An 18,977-nucleotide genomic window follows, 5' to 3' on the forward strand; every position below is an offset into this window, starting at 1 on the left:
TTTAAATCATCTGGTTTATGGCTTTTGCCAAACTTGGCAATGGTAAAAATTCTGATGTTACAGAGAAGGTTTAGTAGGAGAAAAGTTGAAGTTGTAAACGTTATTATCTGTGCTTACACAATAATTAACTATTTATACTACGTTAGAAATGTAAGTGCTTTGACAGAAAAGAGTTCTTTCTTTAGTAACGTACCTGCTAGCAGTACCAAATTCTACCAATGGAGGGTAGCAGTAATCAACCCTTACAGACAACTGCATAAATTTTTTTGTCTTCTGAAACCAGCAAATCTGATTTCTTGTGCTCTGCTCTTGTGTTTCAGGTGCAGATATTCGGAAGTTTTAAAACTGGTTTATATTTACCTACAAGGTTAGTAATTTTGCTGTATAAATTTCATACAGGAAGAAGGATGTCCTGTGGAATCTGTACTGCTGTAGGGATTTATTCAGTATCCCAGTATCTGTTACTGGTGCACATATGTCCATATATTTCTTTTATTAAGAAAGGGTTGTGCTATTAATACTCTGCAGGATGTGTAGAAATACAGTAATTAATGCTACTAACTCTAATGCATCTATGTAGACTTCACATTATCAGTAAAAGATCTGAGTTACTACATTGCTAAAAGAAAAGAAAAATGTGATTTGACTTTATTAAGAGACTGAACCAAAATAAGAAGCCAGCTTTAACAGAAAAGCATGAATTTCATCTAGAGATGAAAACATGCAGGGCTATTCTACTTGAGCTGTTTCAGTCTAAGATGTTGCAGAAAACCTGAATTGGTCCTTTTTTGTTTAAAAAGTTAGAAGGCCCACCAATATATTTTGTTTTCATGCTTGGCCTCAGTCTCAGCCTTTTCACATAGATTTTAAATGGGCTTAATTAAACTTGATTGTACACTGATAGTGCAAGAGATTCCTGTCCCCATGACTGGTGGCTATAGTTCTGTACTGTATTTGCTTGATTGTTTGGAAGTTGATGCAATAGCAAAAAAAGGTTTGTTGTTTTCTACTTGATTCCATAAACTTTGTTTTCTCCTTATTGGTTTCGAGTGAATTTTTGGCAGAGAACAAATGCAGGTACTTGGAAAACAGTGTAGGCTTATGGGAAATCTTCCTGTGGCATTTCTTCCCTAAATTTCAAAATAACCAACATTCACACATCAGTAATTAATTCACTGTTGCACTCTAACAAAGCTTCTCTTTGCGCTGTTTTTTCCCTCTCACTGGTAACTCAATAGTCAACCTAGATTTTAGGTCCTTGAACTCAAAGAGGCCTTCAGTATGTTTTTAATTGTGTTACTCTGTGCTAGAATTTCTCTAATATTCTTCTACTTAGACAAAATCTTCAGTATCAGCTTATGTGATTGTTCAACTGCTGGATCTTTGTATTATCTCACAGGTAATTTGTATACTCAAGGTGATGAGAGAGCTGCCTTTTCTTTCGTAGTGTACATCAGAAAGATGTCTCCTACTGCCACCATCAGCCTCATTAGTGTGTTAAACACTAGTTTAGTTAAAGTAAATTAGAAGAGAAGTGTTCAGCACCTTTTCCTGCTCTCCAAGCAGGTTTTAATGTGGTTTTTGGAAACTTGCTGAATGCTACCTGCCCTTGTCAGCTAAATGGTATGCAGTTGAACTGGTGCTGAACTTGCCTGTTGCTACCAGTAGTTGTTGTCAAGAGATGTTTCATCTAGTGCAGATGTTGTTTCTTCGAATGATTTGAGAATGTTAAAGCATCATTATTTGTGAATGAGCAAACCTAAAAAATCGATGTGTGGGGGGGGGAAGAATGTTGGGAGTAGTGTTCTTGTGTTCTTTTTTTTTAAGCGGTATTCTGTTATGCAGCTCTCAATATTTCTGAAGTGACCTTGGCTATACTTAACTACGGGGTTATACGCTTGCCTTTTTTGCATAGGAAATCAAGAACAAAGTTGAGAAGCAAAGAGGAAAAAGGAGTAATTAGGGTTTCAGCTCCCTGCGTAGCCAAATGAATGTCAGCGTGCGTTGGCGGGAAGTGTAGAGGGATGGAGGTACTTCTTCAAGGAGCTGAGTTAATGAGTGAAGTTAATTAGAGGGTTTGATCTTATTTAACAGCTTGTTGCTTCCTGAAAAGTTGCCACGTTTCTCTCTCTTCTTTCCTGCTCCCTGTTGTTAGCACTACATGCCAGCTGCTTACCACGCACCCGCTCTGGTGTGCGGATCACCCGGAAAGCAACATTTGAGTCGTGAGGAGGCAGGAAATTACCTCCAGAGTGTGGTGTTTTGTTTTGGGTTTGGCTTTTTTTGTGTGTGGAGGGACAGGGGCTGAGCGAGTATCGGTTTCTGCCAGGTTCATTAGTATATGAATTGATTTGCTGTAGATTAGACAATATCAGACTTGGAGTAAAGAAGACAGGATTGTGCATCTGGGAGAGGAAGATGGGGAGCGGGGCTTTCCCTTTCAGTGACTAGCTGTTGAGTTGACCTTAACGATGAATACAGCCCAAAGATGATTCACAGTTATTTACTTTCTTGCTCTGAATTATTCTGGAGAAACTGATTCCTCTCTGCTGACTGTGTGATGTGAGGAGATTCATGTCTGACTTTGGCAAGTTGGTTGATTTGTATGTGTATCAGTCCTCTGCTCTTGATAATCTGAAATGCTCTTTATCTTCCCAAGCATAAGAGTTCACCCCCACCCCTTTCCAAAGAACATAAAGAATAAACTATTTGGCTAAGCTGCATTCCATCAGCTTACTTCTAGTTACATGCGGATATCAATTGTTTTTTTGGTGTATTGATTTGAATGTATCTATGTTTTCTTTTCATTTCAGCGATATTGACTTAGTTGTGTTTGGAAAATGGGAGACGTTACCTCTTTGGACCCTGGAAGAAGCTCTTAGAAAGCACAATGTAGCAGATGAAAACTCAGTAAAGGTTTTAGATAAAGCAACTGTAAGTTTGGGAAAGGAGGGTGTTTCCTTGTTCTATGCTAAATTTCTGGCCAAAGGAATATCACTGTTAAAAGGATAAATACTCATAAACAGAAGTTACTTCACATACACATTCAAAATAGAACCTTTTTGTTTAATGATGGTTTTATTTCTGACAAAATAATTGGTGTTCCAAAAGAAAAATTTCTTCTATTGGGAAAAAGTCTTTGAAGCTTCCACACAGAGCAGCATGTGCTTGCTTTCAGGTGTGGTTATGCTAGTCATTGAGGTGAGTTATTATGATCAAACTTATGAATTTCTGGACAGGGTTTGTACATGTGTAAGTGAAATATATGTACTTTTTATTGCAAGTAAGCAGACATAATATGCTTTCATATAGAAGTAATAAGTATGGCATAAATATTTAATGGTGTTTCTTGTGCAGGATGGGATTAATTCTATTTTGACTTCTTCCCTTTTGCTTGTTGCAAGACTGTGTTAAGGGTGTTGAAGTTTAAACAGGTGTCTGATTGCTATCATTAGTAAAGGACATAATTTGGAAATCATGCAGACAGAGATGCAATAGAGTGCTCTCAGTACCTTCTGCTTCTTGTTTAAAGATAATTTTGCTGAGGAATCTGTGTCTTTCCTCAGGAGTATGTCTGTTACCATTTATTTCTTAGGCGTTTGTCTCCCTCTGGTGTTTGTTTCTCCGACTAGAACTGAACCAGAAACTGACTAAAACCGGTGTAAAATAAATAACTTTGAAGCTAATGTGTTATGTTCTGTTAAAACAGTACAGTAAACTGAAAACAACGTATATGAGTTAAAAGCAAAATTTGAACAGATAGGCAGAGTGTGTTCATAACTTGTTAGGAGTCCTTTTTTTTCTATTTGTCTTCTCTGTATGAATTCATAGAGATATATCAGTTTTATCGATGCATATTTAAGGATGAAAACAAATGTGTGTTGAAAGTGTGTTGACTTAATCTGTCTTTCTCTTGCAGGTACCTATTATTAAACTGACAGATTCCTTCACGGAAGTAAAAGTTGATATCAGTTTTAATGTACAGAATGGGGTTAAAGCAGCACAGCTCATCAAAGATTTTATTAAGGTTAGGCAATACTATGGTAGAGCTATAGAGCTGGATATGTGATGACTTAATTTGATTCTGTTTTACTTTGACCTGCATCCTCACTGCAGATAAGCTTTCACAGTTGCTTTTTGTTGTCTGGTAGTACTTTATGTAATTCTTAGGTTTCTTGCCATCAAAGACATGGAGAGAGTAAAATGTACAATGAGAGGTACATATGGAAATGTTACAATGATACAATGACTAATGAAAATGCACTAATACTGACTTTGAATGTTCTGCTCTTTAACTATGGTTCCGTGAACATTAAATCAGTAATATCCTGCAGTCTTGTAGCAGGTAGGAATAATCTTATTCTAGATTGAATATTGTTCCAGCATACGAATGCTGATTAAGTAGGATGGGAAATGTTTTATGAAAATGGTAGAAAATGTTACTTGGATTTTCATGTTCTATGTAAGGGTATGAAGTGCAGTCTCATTTTGGCAATACAGGATTGGTTTTCTACTGCTAATGCTTTGTTTTGTTTTTCACCAAACCAACAAGAAAAAGAAAGTATTTCAATAGTTAGATAAGCAAAATTCCTTCAGGAAAATCTGTGAGTCTGAGTAAAACAAGCACTTTGAATCAAAATGATGAGAAATCATGTACATCTATCTTGATAATGTCATTGAGTTGCAAGGTAACTTCCAAGTGTTGGGGGATTTTCTCAGTTGCTGATGAGCTAGATGTATGGACTTCAACTTGTCAGTCTTTGGTTCTTTTATGTATATATATTAGTAAGCATGAAAGTAACTCAGTTTGCTTTTACACTGTCTTGTACTTCAACCTATAGAAGTTTTGTAGGAGAAAAAAAAATCTTCATTCTTTGCTCAGTTTTGGCATAATAGTCTTGAGTACTTGTCTGTCTAGTCCTGTCTGTGTGTGCTTATACAAATTTTAGGCAGAAGGTTTATATGTCAGGCTTTTTAGCATCAATTTTTCATATGTATCAGAGTGCCCTAATGCTTTTGTTCTTCTTTTTCAGAAATATCCTGTATTACCATATCTAGTTTTAGTATTGAAACAGTTCCTGTTGCAGAGGGACCTTAATGAAGTATTCACAGGTGGAATCGGTTCTTATAGTCTTTTTTTAATGGCTGTCAGTTTCCTTCAGGTAAGCTTAATGAAATCTATTACTGTTGATGCTAATGGGCATATATTAAGGGATTTAATTGTTAAACTTAATAATTTAATCCCTTCTGATTGTAGTTTTGCACCCCCTTTTCATTTATAAATAGTCACATCTCACCTGTCTTGTATTCTGTCTTCCTTACTGCTGCTTCTGGAATTAGAGGAGGTGTTTGGAACATCCATTACTGTATCAATACCAGGTCTTGAGCATGGTAGTTAGTGTTAGATACAGCTGTTCTTTATAGCACTTGGTTTCCAGCTCATGCATTCTGTATGTGGTTAAATGTATACAACAGAATTTTATTTGCTTGTTCAGGTTTTTAACCTGGTATAGAACAAAGATTTTACTTCCTGTTAAATGTTAGAGAACAGAGTTCATAAGCTAAAACCATTTTGTTGTTTTGGGTTGAGAAAATACTGCAGAAGTACGAAGTAGCAAGTTCTGTCTTCTAGCCTCATTGTTTTCTTCTTGTATTTAATCTTATACACACACACAGTATATACACAGTATATTTGTACTTTTTCACATTGTAGTTACTTATAAACCTGAGCCTTGAACTGGAGATCAGTGTTGGCTCATTGCAGTTTTCAGTTGGCAACTGAGCAGAAAAGAAGTGAAGGAAACAGGCATATCTTTTGGAAACAAACCAGAGCCTCTCCCATTCCCTGTTTGTTTGTTTTTATCCCCCCTCATTGTAACTGGTGGCATCTCCATTTGCAAAAGCAGATCCAGTCAAGTTTTTCATCAACTACAAAATCAACTTGTAATCTCTTAGGCTGTGTGCTTAACAGTAAGGGGGCTAATTTGTATAGCTTTGTAAATTGAAATCCTGTATTTGTATTTTGAGGCCAGCTTTTTGAAGATCAAATTGATTTTGGAGTACTCCGTGTGTGTGCAAACTCTGTTGTTGGCACTGAAGTTGACGTACTGAACTGAAAGTTCAAATACAAAGTATATTAATATTAGAAACATTTAAAATTCAAATATAAAGGCAGAAATACCTGCCAGCTTTGTTGTAAACAGGTAATGAGATTATAGAAGCTTTGATTACGTCTTGTTTCAAAGAGGTAGGACACCTTTATCAAGAATAGTTATTACTATTGAGTTATGTTTGCTTTATTATTATGTATTTCTTATTATATTTCAACATGCTTGCTTTGAATTGGAGAAGAATACAAAGGTAAACAGAAGAGGACTTACAGGCACCTAAAGAATTAAGAATTTGTTTGTTTTCTTCTCAATAGCTGCATCCCAGGGAAGATGCCTGCACACCCAATGCCAACTACGGTGTTCTTTTAATAGAGTTTTTTGAACTATATGGACGTCACTTCAATTATCTGAAGACTGGAATCCGAATAAAGGATGGTGGCTCTTACGTTGCCAAAGACGAAGTGCAAAAAAGCATGCTGGATGGCTATAGACCGTCAATGCTGTATATTGAAGATCCATTACAGCCAGGTATCCTCACAAACCATGCTTTTCTGTGTTGACAAAGAATATGCTAAATTCAGAGTTAAACCAAGGGATAATTTAGTGACCCCCCAAAAATCAAAGAAATGCCTTGTTTGTGTCTGAGAACACAAGATGCACTCAATGTTGTGGGGTTTGTTTTTTGTTTTTCTTTTAAGATGTTCCTAGCAAATGCTACCTTGTAATCCAAAAGTGTGTCTATGCTATTGTCGGGAAATTTGGGTATAATAAGGTGTACCAAATAACCTTACAGCCCTCAAGAGCTGTGACAGCAATATAGCTACAGCAGTGCAGGCATGAGTATGAGCTGGCTGTGTGTGTATGTGTCCCTTCCAAGCCTGTGACTGCCTCCATTGAAGTTGCACCTTTGTGCCTTATAATATATGCTTTTGCCCACTCTTCTCATTCACAGAATCACAGAATTGTAGGGCTTGGAAGGGGACTTGTGGTGATGATCTAGTCCAGCCCCCATTCTGTGATCCTTTAGAATCATGTAAACACAGTGATTGTATTCTATCTTGTTACTTTTATGTTAAATTCAATTGTTAATGTGAATGAGTGCATTCTGAAGTGGTAAACAAAGTGCTGTTTAGGAAAGAGTGAACATTCGTCCTGTCTAACTTTTGCCCAGGATAGTACTGTTACATTTGTAATACATGCAGTACATGATTTGTATTTCTATTTGTATTTTTCTTCATGTATTGAACTTTTATCCTTTTGGGCTTCCATACATGTAAATATCTACATGTTTCCTAAAGTCTTTCATATGTTTAGGCTTCACTAGAAGTCCTGTATTGTAAAAGTTTAACTGTAGTGAGATGGAAATTAAGGACAGTTTAAAAAAAAAACAAAGTAACTGTCCCCTGTTGGAAAGGAGATAATCTTGGTTTCAGTTTCATATGCTTATTTATATTCTTATTTTAAGGTAATGATGTTGGGAGGAGTTCATATGGTGCCATGCAAGTGAAACAGGCTTTTGATTATGCCTATGTTGTTTTGAGCCATGCAGTTTCCCCAATAGCTAAATATTATCCCAACAACGAAACGGAAAGGTAAATTTTATGAGTCTAAATCTCAGACATTAATTGCTTATGTTCTCGTGTACCTAAAATTAATTGTTTGGATTTTTCTTCTTTTCTCCTGGTTTGCAGTATATTAGGTAGAATAATTAGAGTAACACAAGAAGTAGCCACCTACAGAGACTGGATATCAAAGCAGTGGGGAATGCAAAGTAGGACTGAGTCTTCATGTAATGGTAAGACTTGACGAAGCATGACTGACAGACTTCCTGTGTATTTTGATTACGTTCATTTTTTTTGTTGCTTCTGCTCCACATAAGGCAGCGCATACATCTTAACATAAGTTTATTTGCGAAGTGGAGGAGGATTTTCTTGTGTTTTCACCCAGAAAATTTAAACATCTACAAGAGAGGTTATATCGTAGCATCGCTGTTCCACAGTGATAGATTTGGTCAGTATGGATGTCTGTGAAGAGTGCTGGCTTGCAAAACTAAGCTCCTGACAGAGAGTTAAATCACATGAGTTGTTATTGTTGCATTTCCTTTGTGGATAGTGTTTGAAAAAGAATTATTAGGGATGCTAGTTAAAATCCAAATCTTTACCTTTTGTTCATCTTGTATTTTTAATGTTTAACATAGCAATGTCTATCTACAGAAGCAGTAATTAAACGAGGATTGTCCATATAAGTGAAATAAGCCTTTAAAACATAGACATAAAAATTGTGATTGATACGTTGTTACTAAGGAATGGAAACACACGAGATCTATACAGAGAACTTGTTGAAAAATGTATTTTAAAATCATCTTTGTTTTCATTGCCCAGTAACAAGTTGTTACTTTCTGTGGGTGTAGGTGTATCTGCTAGCTGCAAGTTTTCCAATTAAAATTAATTATAGCACTCTACAATTAATTTTCGACTGTTAGTTACTGGAAGTCTTCTCCTGTTAGCCATTAAATCAGAGAAGATGCACAAGTACCAGTGTCACGGATTACCAGGCTTCAGGCTAGGCTGGGGTTTTATTTGTTTTTAAAGATATTTTTAGTGATTTCCCCCGATGGGTCATTTCTGTTTTACCTCTCCGTAGAATTTTGTGGCACTGCTGTACCACTGGCAATGGCAGGCAACTGTAGTTTGGTCCTGCAAGCTCCATAGCGTGACTTATCTACCTCTTGAGACGTATGAAGCTGTATATAAATAAAGCTAGTGGTGCAATAAATGTGTATTACATAAATCTATTAGAAAGCCAATTCAATACAAGTTGTCCAAAAAGCCTGACAGCCTTTAACGTAGATACTAGTTACTGGGAAAGAAGCAGAGGTAACTCCAAGGTACAATATGTGGGACAAAGCAGTTATTTAATAACAATAACCATATATTAGGGAGGTAATGGTGGCAGTTGCGATGTTCAGCTGGTGGGTTTAGCTTGAAGTTCTGATTCTTTTTATTTATTAAGGTAGAAGTTAAGAAATAAAATGAATTCTGTGTCTTGTATTTTCAGTTGAGGGAGTCACAGAAAGCCAGTGAGAATTATTTGGAGTTCTTGTGACCCTGGCAGCTCCAGTAGAAAACAGCTGGGAGCTGCTGAACGCTGAGTGCGTAGGAACAGTATTTAAACCAAAAATAAAGCTAAATATAGTGTGCTGTTTAAACATGCTGTAAAGCAGTTCTATTAATCCATACCTCTGGGCTCTGTTAACTGCCCTCTTCCATGCCTTATCTCTCTTTCATCCTGAACTGTGGGTAATGCTTAGTTGTTCTCATATTGTACAAGAATGGATCTCGTCAGTAATCCACCACAGCCTCTGCAGAGCACTTGTTTGCTGCATGCAGTACATACACCCAAACATACAGATGTGTGCAGACAAATGTCTGTCTGTGTCCTGCTGTATATAACAAATACGTACCTGAGTGGGTGCACATATTGAAAAAAGTAATCATTAATGTCACTTAATGTATGTTGATGCTTCTGTCTCATTTTTAATAGGTAATGGAGTAACCTTGATAGTAGATAATCAGCAACTAGACAAATGCAACAATAATCTCGCTGAAGAGAATGAAGCACTGGGAAAACCTAGAAATAAAACTTCAGAAACACTTAGTAAACATTCTTCAAATTCTTCATCAGGTCCTTTATCGTCATCATCATCTACACTGTCCAGCTCTAGTGATGTAGTAAGTTGGAGGTTTCCTGCATTTTGATTTTGAACTGTGTTTTCCTTATTGGTATTGCCACAGAACACATTTGGAAGGTATAGGATCAGAGTTAAGTATTTTGTCCAGAATCATAACTTGCATAAGATGTTCCTTTTTATTAAATTCTTGCACATGTAAATTGCAGTGTTTTTTGACACTGCATATAAGTGAGTGCAGTAGATATGAAGCTACGTAGCCCTTCTTAATCTATATATTTTTTTAAAAAAAGACTGATAGTCATGATCTGTATGCTTAAAAAGAGAAATAGGAAATGTCTTAGAAATAAAGTCTGTTTGAATGAGAATTCTATTTAAAATTAATACATGAAAAATACAGCCCAACTTTGGAATCATGAACCAAGACTTTTTAAAATCAACCTGTTTACTCAGTAAGAATTCTGAGTTGAAAGTTTAGGAAACAACATTTGAAGTTGTATGCATTGCTAGCTTTATTTCTAAGGGAAAACTCACTTATAGAAAAACACGCTTATTCTTAAGAAAAGCTCACTAATACTTCACATTTTCCTGAAGGATTCTGATGGAACACCTTGCAAAACCTCTAAACAATTGAGTTGTCGCCAACCTACGACAAACAGAGTGGGGTCACAAGAAGTATCACTGGAATCCTCCCAGTCAAGTGGGAAAACACAGAACAGCCAAACAGGCAATACATCCAGCAACACGAACAAATCTCAGGTTTGTGAAACGTTTAAACTTTAGGGCTGCCTACTGGGAGCATCACACACACCTCTATGGAAGGATGCTTTGTTCTGGAAGGAAAACGTTGTGTTTTTCTTCTCTCGTTTATTCCACAAGCAGAAGCTAAGTACCATTCGCATTTAAAATTCACCCAGTTCTCTGTCTAGCTTAGTTTTGTGCTTTCCCTGGTCTTAAACATATTCAGTTGGATTGGCTTTATTTTGGGAAGTGTAGAATTGTTAAAGTACATATTTGTGTTGTAAACATTTTCTTTTTTGCAAAGATTTTGTCAGTCCATTCTTAACTCCAAAGCACCAGAAATAACGGGACTTGCATATGCTTTAGTAAATAATAGTACAGATGTGTATGTGAAACAGTGACTGGCTGCTGTGTTCACTGTTATCCTTGTTGAAATGCCTTTTAGTAAAGGAGATGAGATGCTTGCTGACACATGAAATTCCTTCTCATTTCCCCTTAAACTCAGATATCTCTATGATGAGCCCTAGCAGCCTTATATGCCATGCCAGGGCCTTTGATATACCGTTAATGTATGTTTGTGTTACTGCACAGAGCCAGTTCTGGTGCTGGCAGATGAACGTGCACAACCTGAGGGGACTGTATGTCTGCAGAAAGATGTGATGTAAAATTAGTCTTGGTCTTAAAGGGATGTTGTCTTAATTTGCACAGATTAAGAGACTTGAGCAATCTTCATCTCTCTTCTTGGATTATGGAATTCTGTTTCTGTCGATGTTTTTGGTGGTTGCACGCTGGGTGAGATGGAACAGTTGTATGGTTTTCAAAATTCAGCGCTGTGTTCTTCACTCTCTTGACATGCGTGATTTGGATCTAGAGATGAGGCTTGTTTGCAGCTGACAAAGTGAAAGATTTGTGGTTCCAGGCTGCCACCCAAACAACAGCCCAGCTTCTGCCTGTCAGGTCCTTTGTGGACTCATTTTCTTGGGTTGATGTCCTTGTTATCCCAAAATAGGTTTGTGCAATTGCCTCACTTTCTTCTTACCATGCACTTACTGGGCTCTCTTTCTTTTCACAGCATGGATCTGCACGGTTATTTCGCTCTTCTAACAAAGGCTTCCAAGGTCCAGCAAACTCAAGCCATGGTACCTCAGTCACAAACAAACAACATCAAGGCAGCAAATCACACCATCAGTATTTCCATGGCAAAAAGAGGAAACACAAGAGGGATGCAGGCCTTTCAGACCTTTGTAGATAGTTGCCTATTTTATGACTGTTCTTCTGTGTGCAATGATCTCATGCTACAGGATAGTTTGATAGTGACTCCTTGGATCTCTTCCGGAGCTTCAGACTGTTCGGACATTGATTAGCAACTGCATTTTTTTTTTCCCAGCTCGCCACGGAACGGATCATGAAGATTGATCACTGCAAAATAAAAAAGGAAAAAAAAATAATAAAAAAAAGAAAAATAGGAAAAAAAAAAAGAAAAAAAAATAAAAACCCAAAAAATATAAAAAGGAAAAAAAACAAAAAAACAGGAGAAAGGCTGCTCATTTGATAAGTCATATGCTACAACAGGGTCATTTAGGATATAAAAGCTTGAATGTAAGATAAATGTATTTCCCATGAGCTCATGCTGACCTATAGGGGTAGTACTCAGTGTGTCTAGGGGGTGGTTAACAAAACACAAAAAATAGGAAAAAAATAAAAAAGGCAAAAAATTGTATTTTGAGGGAAACCCAGCCTTTAAACGTGAAAGTAATTTGTGCATGATTTTTTATTATTATTATTATTTTTGCATATACTTACCATTTTATTGTGTATATATAGATGACCATATAGGAAAACTGACATTTGTAATAGTGGATTTGTTAATACTTTTTACATAACATTACTGTTTAAATTGTACACATAAATTTTTCTCAGGATTAGTTTGGAAAATGATCTGAATTGTCATCTTAACATCCATATAAAGAGACATTACTAGTTACATTGCTCAGAATTTCTTTTCTTGGCATTAAGATTTCATAGAACATTTGATCTGCAAAAGCTGTTCCTCTGGAAGAAAGTTTTATGGTGACAAATGAAACGTTTCATTTGTATAAAGTGTAGCTGTACTTTGTGTAGACACTGAGCTTGTCATCTCGGAGAAGTAACCTTCACCTTGTTTTCTAGAGTGCCATCATTTCAGGGCAGTGGGGTTTTATAGTTGCACCCTTCTCCTCCTCCCCTTAGTGGTCCTCCCTCCCTCTTTTATTTTTTCTTTTTCCTTTTTTTGATGTAGGCCACTTTGGGGAGGGCTGCTTGGTTGCTGTTGGTGATTCTTTTTGGGTTTTTTTTTTCTTTTTTTTTCTTTTTTTCTTTTTTTTCTTTTTTTTTTCTCCCATCCTTAGTTTAAAAAAACCAAACAAACCCAAAACAAGTCAGTTTGCTACAGGCCATTTGCATTCCTGGGCTGCTTTGATCCCACGCCTCTTTGTTTGTGCCTTCCCTCCCCATTCTAGGTCTGTTTTTTTGTCTTTTATATTTTTGCTAACTCCTGTAGGAGATGATAACTGTTGAAGCTTTAAGTAAATTTTACAATTAAAGTATTTTTTCTCACTCCCCTCTAAGGCATTTTTGTATTTACACTTAATTATTATTAAAAAGAAAAAAAAAATAAGAAAAAAAAAATCGAATGATGAAATATATTTTGTATTGCCTTAAAAACCCAAACCTTTCATATCTCATAGTATCTCTTCATTGATCTAATTGCCACTAAATTTAAACTCCGCATTTGTCTGGTTGGGTCACGCTGTAAGCCTAGCAGCTCGACGCCGTGAGTGCAACTCAGATGTGTAACTGCAGGTATCGTTTGGAAAAGGGGCTGGGACACTTCAGTGGTAAAAGGTTGAGTAGCATTTACTTTCACGTGTTTCTTTTAAGGGGAAGGTCTGTACCCGGCATACCTGGCTGTATTTAATGCAGCTGTTCTGGAGATATTGCTTTTATAAAAAGTACAGTTAGCTTTTCTTTTTTATTAATCCATATACATTGGTGGAATTCTACAGACCAACCTGACCTTCGATGGGCACTAATGAGTGCAATGATTCTTAAAGGAAAAACAAAAAAGCACAAATAAGACCAGAACTGATGTCATCACTTAAATTAATAAACATGTTCAATGCGTTAAAGTGTTTTACTTCAAAAAGGAAAGAATATATATATATATGTATTCCGAACGTATGGAAAGCCGTAACAGTTACTCAAACACTAAGCTTAAGTGATGTTAATTTGACAATATTTAACAAGGAGATTAGATTCATATTTTAATTTGATCAGATAATTTTATCCACAGGATGTTGAGCTTTTATTCATAGAAACTAGTAAAAGTTACACCACATTATGCATAATCACAGTATTTATTTTGTTTCAGATTATTGTGAATGTGTAGACTTATGTTCACCGCTTAGGGAACAATTATTTATAAATTATATTAATCCAGTATTGTTAGCTGCTATTAGCAAAACTGTTCCAAAACTTAAGTAACTGCAAAGATCTGTATCGCATTTACCACACTGAAGTGTTTTTTAAAAGAATCACCCTCATTGTTGAAAGCAAATGTACTCTTAGGGTGCAGATGTTAGTGTTCCAATAAGCATGTGATAATTTTAAGGTGGTGGTAGCGGGAAGATAATCTTGATTCCATTGGGAATCTTAGGTTTGCCTCAATTTATGGTTTTCATAAATTTAATGGAAAATAGCTTTTCCTGGACTGCTCAAGTTTCTTTTTGGTAAACAGTATCTTTCTAAAAGAAAAAAAAAAGGAAAAAAAAAAAAAAGAAAAAAAAAAAAAAAGCATGAAGGAAGAATTGAGGTATTTTACATTGCCTCAAATGACCAGCATTGTATTCATAAAATACTGTATATCTTGCAAATCTTTATTTAAACAGAACAGTTGAACTGTTCATTTTTCAATCTGAAGTAAAATACTTTCAAGACCTTTTAGTTTGCCTGCTCATTTGTCTTGTACATTTCATCTCTGTATTTGACTCAAGTCTAATTCCTTTTTGAGTTTCAATACTTTTGTGAAGATTTTGTGAATATATGAAAAATAAATGTTTAATCTAACCGCTGCGGTTTATCACCATTCTTGGCACTCACCCTGTTTTTCCCTTCACAGTACTGAAGAGAACAGAACAGTCGAAGCCCTTTAAGGTTTTGTAGTATCTGGGTGCTTCACCCGCTGGTTGCTGGGCACCTCTACCTTTTGCGTTGGTAGGCCTGCCCTGCAGCTTTTCACTTTAAGAGAGCTGAAGCAGAATATTCTGAGAACAAGTTGTAAGGATACGTGTGTATAAAGGCTTTTGTAACTATGAATGTAATTTCCCTCCATAGTATATGTAGGAAACTTGTCCAGTCTTGTGTTCCGTTTGGAGTTGCTCAAACCTTCCTTTCGGAGCAGGGTGCTGTGGATATACGCAGAAGTTAATGTGAGTGGCCTTCAGTGGAAGCTTTGTTTAACATAAATCCTGATGCATGGTTGATTTTAGAAGTGTACGCTCTTATTTCTATTAAGTAATTATAACTTAATTGTGCAATTCCTTGCATAAACCAGTAAGAAGACATATACATATTGAATTCTTCCTTGCTGCTGCTGGTTTAATAACATAGACCATCCAAAATACCTAGAGATGCTGAAATGTTTACATGTCTTCTTGTTGAGACATCAGATTGGTGGGTCTTTTGTTGTTGTTTTTAAAAGGTAGCTCAGATTGTTTTTATAGCTAAAATGCTGTGTGTTTATTATACACTTTTTTTACACAGTTGTTCTTCTACTGTATGGCAAAAAAGAAGCTGAAACGTAAGTAAAGCTGCATTTGTGACTCATGACATGGTTCTCTCTACTCACCTCTGTGTTCCTTGCAGCATCCTCAGCATTTACAATTCGGATTTCCAGTCTTTTAAGTTCTAGGAAAACACAGCGGTCTTATCTTGAAAATGTATGTTAAGTTAAAGAGGTCGTCCACTTGATGTCTCGATGGATGCTAGAACTCATGTTAGATGTTAATGTGTGACTCCAAAGCAAAAAAAACCAACCTAAAACCCCCCAAAAAGCATAGGAGATTGCAAACTACGTGATTGCTTTAGAAAGGGGCATCCCCATTCAGGGGCTGTTGTAAAAAATGTGTTTAATTATTCCAGCCAGAGTTAAAGTGAAAAAAGGTCAGTGATTACTTACGCTGCTGGTTCCTACAACTTGATTCTTTGGCTTAGAAATGCAATTTTCTAGAATCAAATCTGCCACGTCTTGTAAGTGTTTCTCTCTCCTGACAGTGCAAACAGATGACAGCTTTATTTTCTAATCTGTCGTGCTTCCATAAGCTCATTAAATAGCTTCTCAGAAATGTTTTCCGCTTTCAATGACCTAAATGTTAGTGTGTCTCAGCTCCATATCCATGAGCCGTTCACACATCTGACAGACGTGATTGTGGCTTCACCTGTAAGTTGAAAGCAGCTTTGTTAATTCTCATGGTTCCAAGTCAGTAGTAGTTTGTTCTGAGCCTAATAACTAATCTTCAAAGGCTGGTGGTGAGGATGTTTGAGATAATCCCAGAGATTATCTCAAACCAAGTGTGATGCCTTTATTAGACTTCTCGACCACAGACCTGGGTGGGGTACAGTGCAATCTGATCCTGTCATTGCAGAGGCTAGCTTCAAAAAATCACTTCTTCCCATTTGTTCATTCTCTTATGTGAGCCACCAGTGCTGAGCATGAGTGTGAAGCTGAGAGAAAACCCATAAACTTTGTTTTCTGCAAATGAGTTGATAAAAATGAATGGGATCCTGGAAGTCCTTTATGTATGCAGATAAGCAAGGGAAGATGAACAGAAGAAATCTTGGGGATACTCAATGTGAAAGTGTTGCAGAGGAATGCCATCTCTTTGCCTTCCAGGATGAACGATTGCTGAGACACCACAAGTCTGATGGGTCACTTTGCTCAGACTTTCCTTCTCATCAGGTACGGAATGACCTGGTACATCTGCTCACCACTGAACACTGTTCAGGGTTCCTACGTTCCCCAGCAGCTATAAAGAGCTGCAAAGGTGTTTATTAGTAATTAGGCTGATATTAATATGTCTTGCTTCTGCCTTCTGCTGGGAGACTTTTAAAAGATGTCATTTTAATCCTTGGCTGCTTTTGTTTTTAAAATCTTGCTAACTTGAGTCTCATAAGCCTTTTTTTTCCTTTAAGCCAGCCTTCAGTTTTGTGGTGCAAAGTCTTGGTGGTGAACGTGGTATTTATCAAAGCCTGTCCAGCCCTCTGCAGGGAGGCAGGAATTGAGGTGAAGATTGATAGTATTTTGAAGGGAATATTATCTTCTCTGACCATAATGCTCCCACCTTAAAAAACAAAACAAATCTATTTCACTGGTCTGTGCACAACAGATCGTTGCACCTAGGAGTATTAATATATATATCTGTTTATTTTACAATGTTATTGTGGTTTATGTGAATTTAGTGGTTACAGTTCCTATTTCCCTTGTTTTATGGTCTTTCCAAACAGGACCGTTGTCATTCTCACACAAAGTCGGGCACTGGTTCAGTTTGGGGTGCTTGTCTTATTTTAATTCACTACAGTAGATCTTGAATCAGACTCATTTGTGGTTGTCTGGTAATCAGTGACTATGGAAAGACCATCCCCAGTCAGAAAAATCAATGGCCAATCCAATAGCAGGTAGAAATGTTTCATGTTTTCCTCCTTCATTGCGGGCTTGTTTGCCTTTTCAACATTTTTAACAGTGCAAAGGAATAATTAATAAAGTAATATTTTCTATACGATTTTTACCTACACCGAAACGTGTCTTACCAAACGTATGTTATGACATTAACTTGTATCCCTCAAGGTGACAGAATAAAGCAGTCTAATTCCTGAAAGCCCCAAGTACGTCAGAGCCGCAGCGTGTGCCGCCTGCTGAATGACTTCTGTGCAGTGTCTAAGCAACGTACTCCATCAAGAAAGGTAGTTCAAAGGTTTCTGTTTTATAATGTTTGTACATAGATGCTGGGAACTTAAGGTAGTAGGAATTTGTTTGATACTGCTGAGCTACACCTCCATTCTTTATACATCCCAAAGCCCAGAGCTAAGAGCACGGCTGAAAAAATCCATTTCTGATGCTTGAGGAAAAGAAAAAAAAGCATAAACAGTATCAACAGGGTTCAGAAGCCAATGGGTAAGAGCAGCCTGCCCCTGCAGAGAGGAGCTGCCACAGGGATGGCAGTGCTTGGCCTGGAGCCTCCCTGTGTACAGGGACTGCCATGGGCGGCTCCCACTGACCGGACCTGCCTTCCTAGACAAAGCGCCTTGTTGAAGTGAGTGCAGCAATTAAGGATTTCTCAATTCTTGAGAGCAAAGTCACGTGATGCTTTATCAAAAACAGAACAAGCTTCTCACAGTAGGTTGGCAAACACCAAAGTTGGAAACCTGGAAGCTGAAGAATTAACACAAAAGGGAAGGAATTCAGACTTCCACAGGTACAGAGCGTGCTGGCTTGGAAATGTTATAAACAACAGAAAGCAACAACAATTCATTAAATAATGCCAGTTCTCTTTCTCCAGGTTATCAACAAGCAAAATTCTGCCCATGAGAAGCAAAGTACTTGGGCAGTGTGATGAGGTCTGTGTTCGTACCTTCGGGGGAGTCTGAATATCCTGATGTGGCTTAGTAAGGGAAAACTGCAATTAACAATTTTGATGAGCTGGTGTGTAAAAGCTGGAGTAAAAGGACATAAATTAGAATTGATGTTTACTTTCCTGATGTCATAATAGGAAGTTATTTCCATTTCTTGTTTCGTGTCCTCTTGGATATTTCAGTTTTTACACTCTTTTTCTACCTTGGTGACACATCTGGCCTGTAGAGGAAATCACAGCCGTCCTTCATTCCAGCTGCCAGTTGGCATCAGTTAAGCCTTTATGTTAGTCCATTTTCAACACACGCATAGTTTTTGATAGAGCAGAACTCTCTGATTTCAAAACAGTAAGAAACTAAAGCCCCCTATCATCTTAGTCCCTCTCAGCTTTGAGATAATCATGATATTGAAGTGTTTGAAAATGCCACCTACTTGCAGGTGGAAGGTTCGAGCCATTGGCCAAGCACTGATTTTAGGGCACGCTGCATGTCCTTGTTCTGCAGAAAGAAGCACAAGAGAGAAAGGAAATGGAAATACTTCTCTGATTCTTAATTCAAGAAGTCAACAAACCTCACAGCCAAGGCTGCGAAGCTGGAGAAATCCAGTGCTAAGACTTGGACTGCTAAGGGCTGCTCTTCCTTGAGAAGCTGGCTTATTAGCCCTATTGTTACAGTAGGGCTTCCTTTGTTCCACTGGCAGCCATCCTGATCTCCTCAGTGCTTTCACATCGCTGTGAGTTTGTGCTGGTTTTCAGCACAAGTGGAGAAGCTGCTTC

At 37.3% G+C, this 18,977-nt stretch overlaps 1 protein-coding gene across 1 annotated transcript in view; it reads left to right on the forward strand.

Annotated features, from left to right (window-relative positions):
• The window catches only part of TENT4B (terminal nucleotidyltransferase 4B), a 37,429-nt gene extending 22,803 nt beyond the window's left edge, over positions 1-14,626 (forward strand). The window contains exons 3-12 of the mRNA XM_072346314.1: positions 321-367; positions 2,814-2,934; positions 3,920-4,027; positions 5,034-5,162; positions 6,425-6,638; positions 7,576-7,702; positions 7,802-7,905; positions 9,654-9,841; positions 10,393-10,557; positions 11,612-14,626. Coding sequence (XP_072202415.1) covers positions 321-367; positions 2,814-2,934; positions 3,920-4,027; positions 5,034-5,162; positions 6,425-6,638; positions 7,576-7,702; positions 7,802-7,905; positions 9,654-9,841; positions 10,393-10,557; positions 11,612-11,791 — 1,383 coding nt within the window. The 3' untranslated portion in view covers positions 11,792-14,626. The remainder of the gene's footprint in view (positions 1-320; positions 368-2,813; positions 2,935-3,919; positions 4,028-5,033; positions 5,163-6,424; positions 6,639-7,575; positions 7,703-7,801; positions 7,906-9,653; positions 9,842-10,392; positions 10,558-11,611) is intronic.
• Positions 14,627-18,977: the final 4,351 nt, after the last annotated feature.

Source organism: Excalfactoria chinensis, chromosome 11 (genome assembly GCF_039878825.1).
Source record: "Excalfactoria chinensis isolate bCotChi1 chromosome 11, bCotChi1.hap2, whole genome shotgun sequence".
Lineage (NCBI taxonomy): Eukaryota > Metazoa > Chordata > Aves > Galliformes > Phasianidae > Excalfactoria > Excalfactoria chinensis.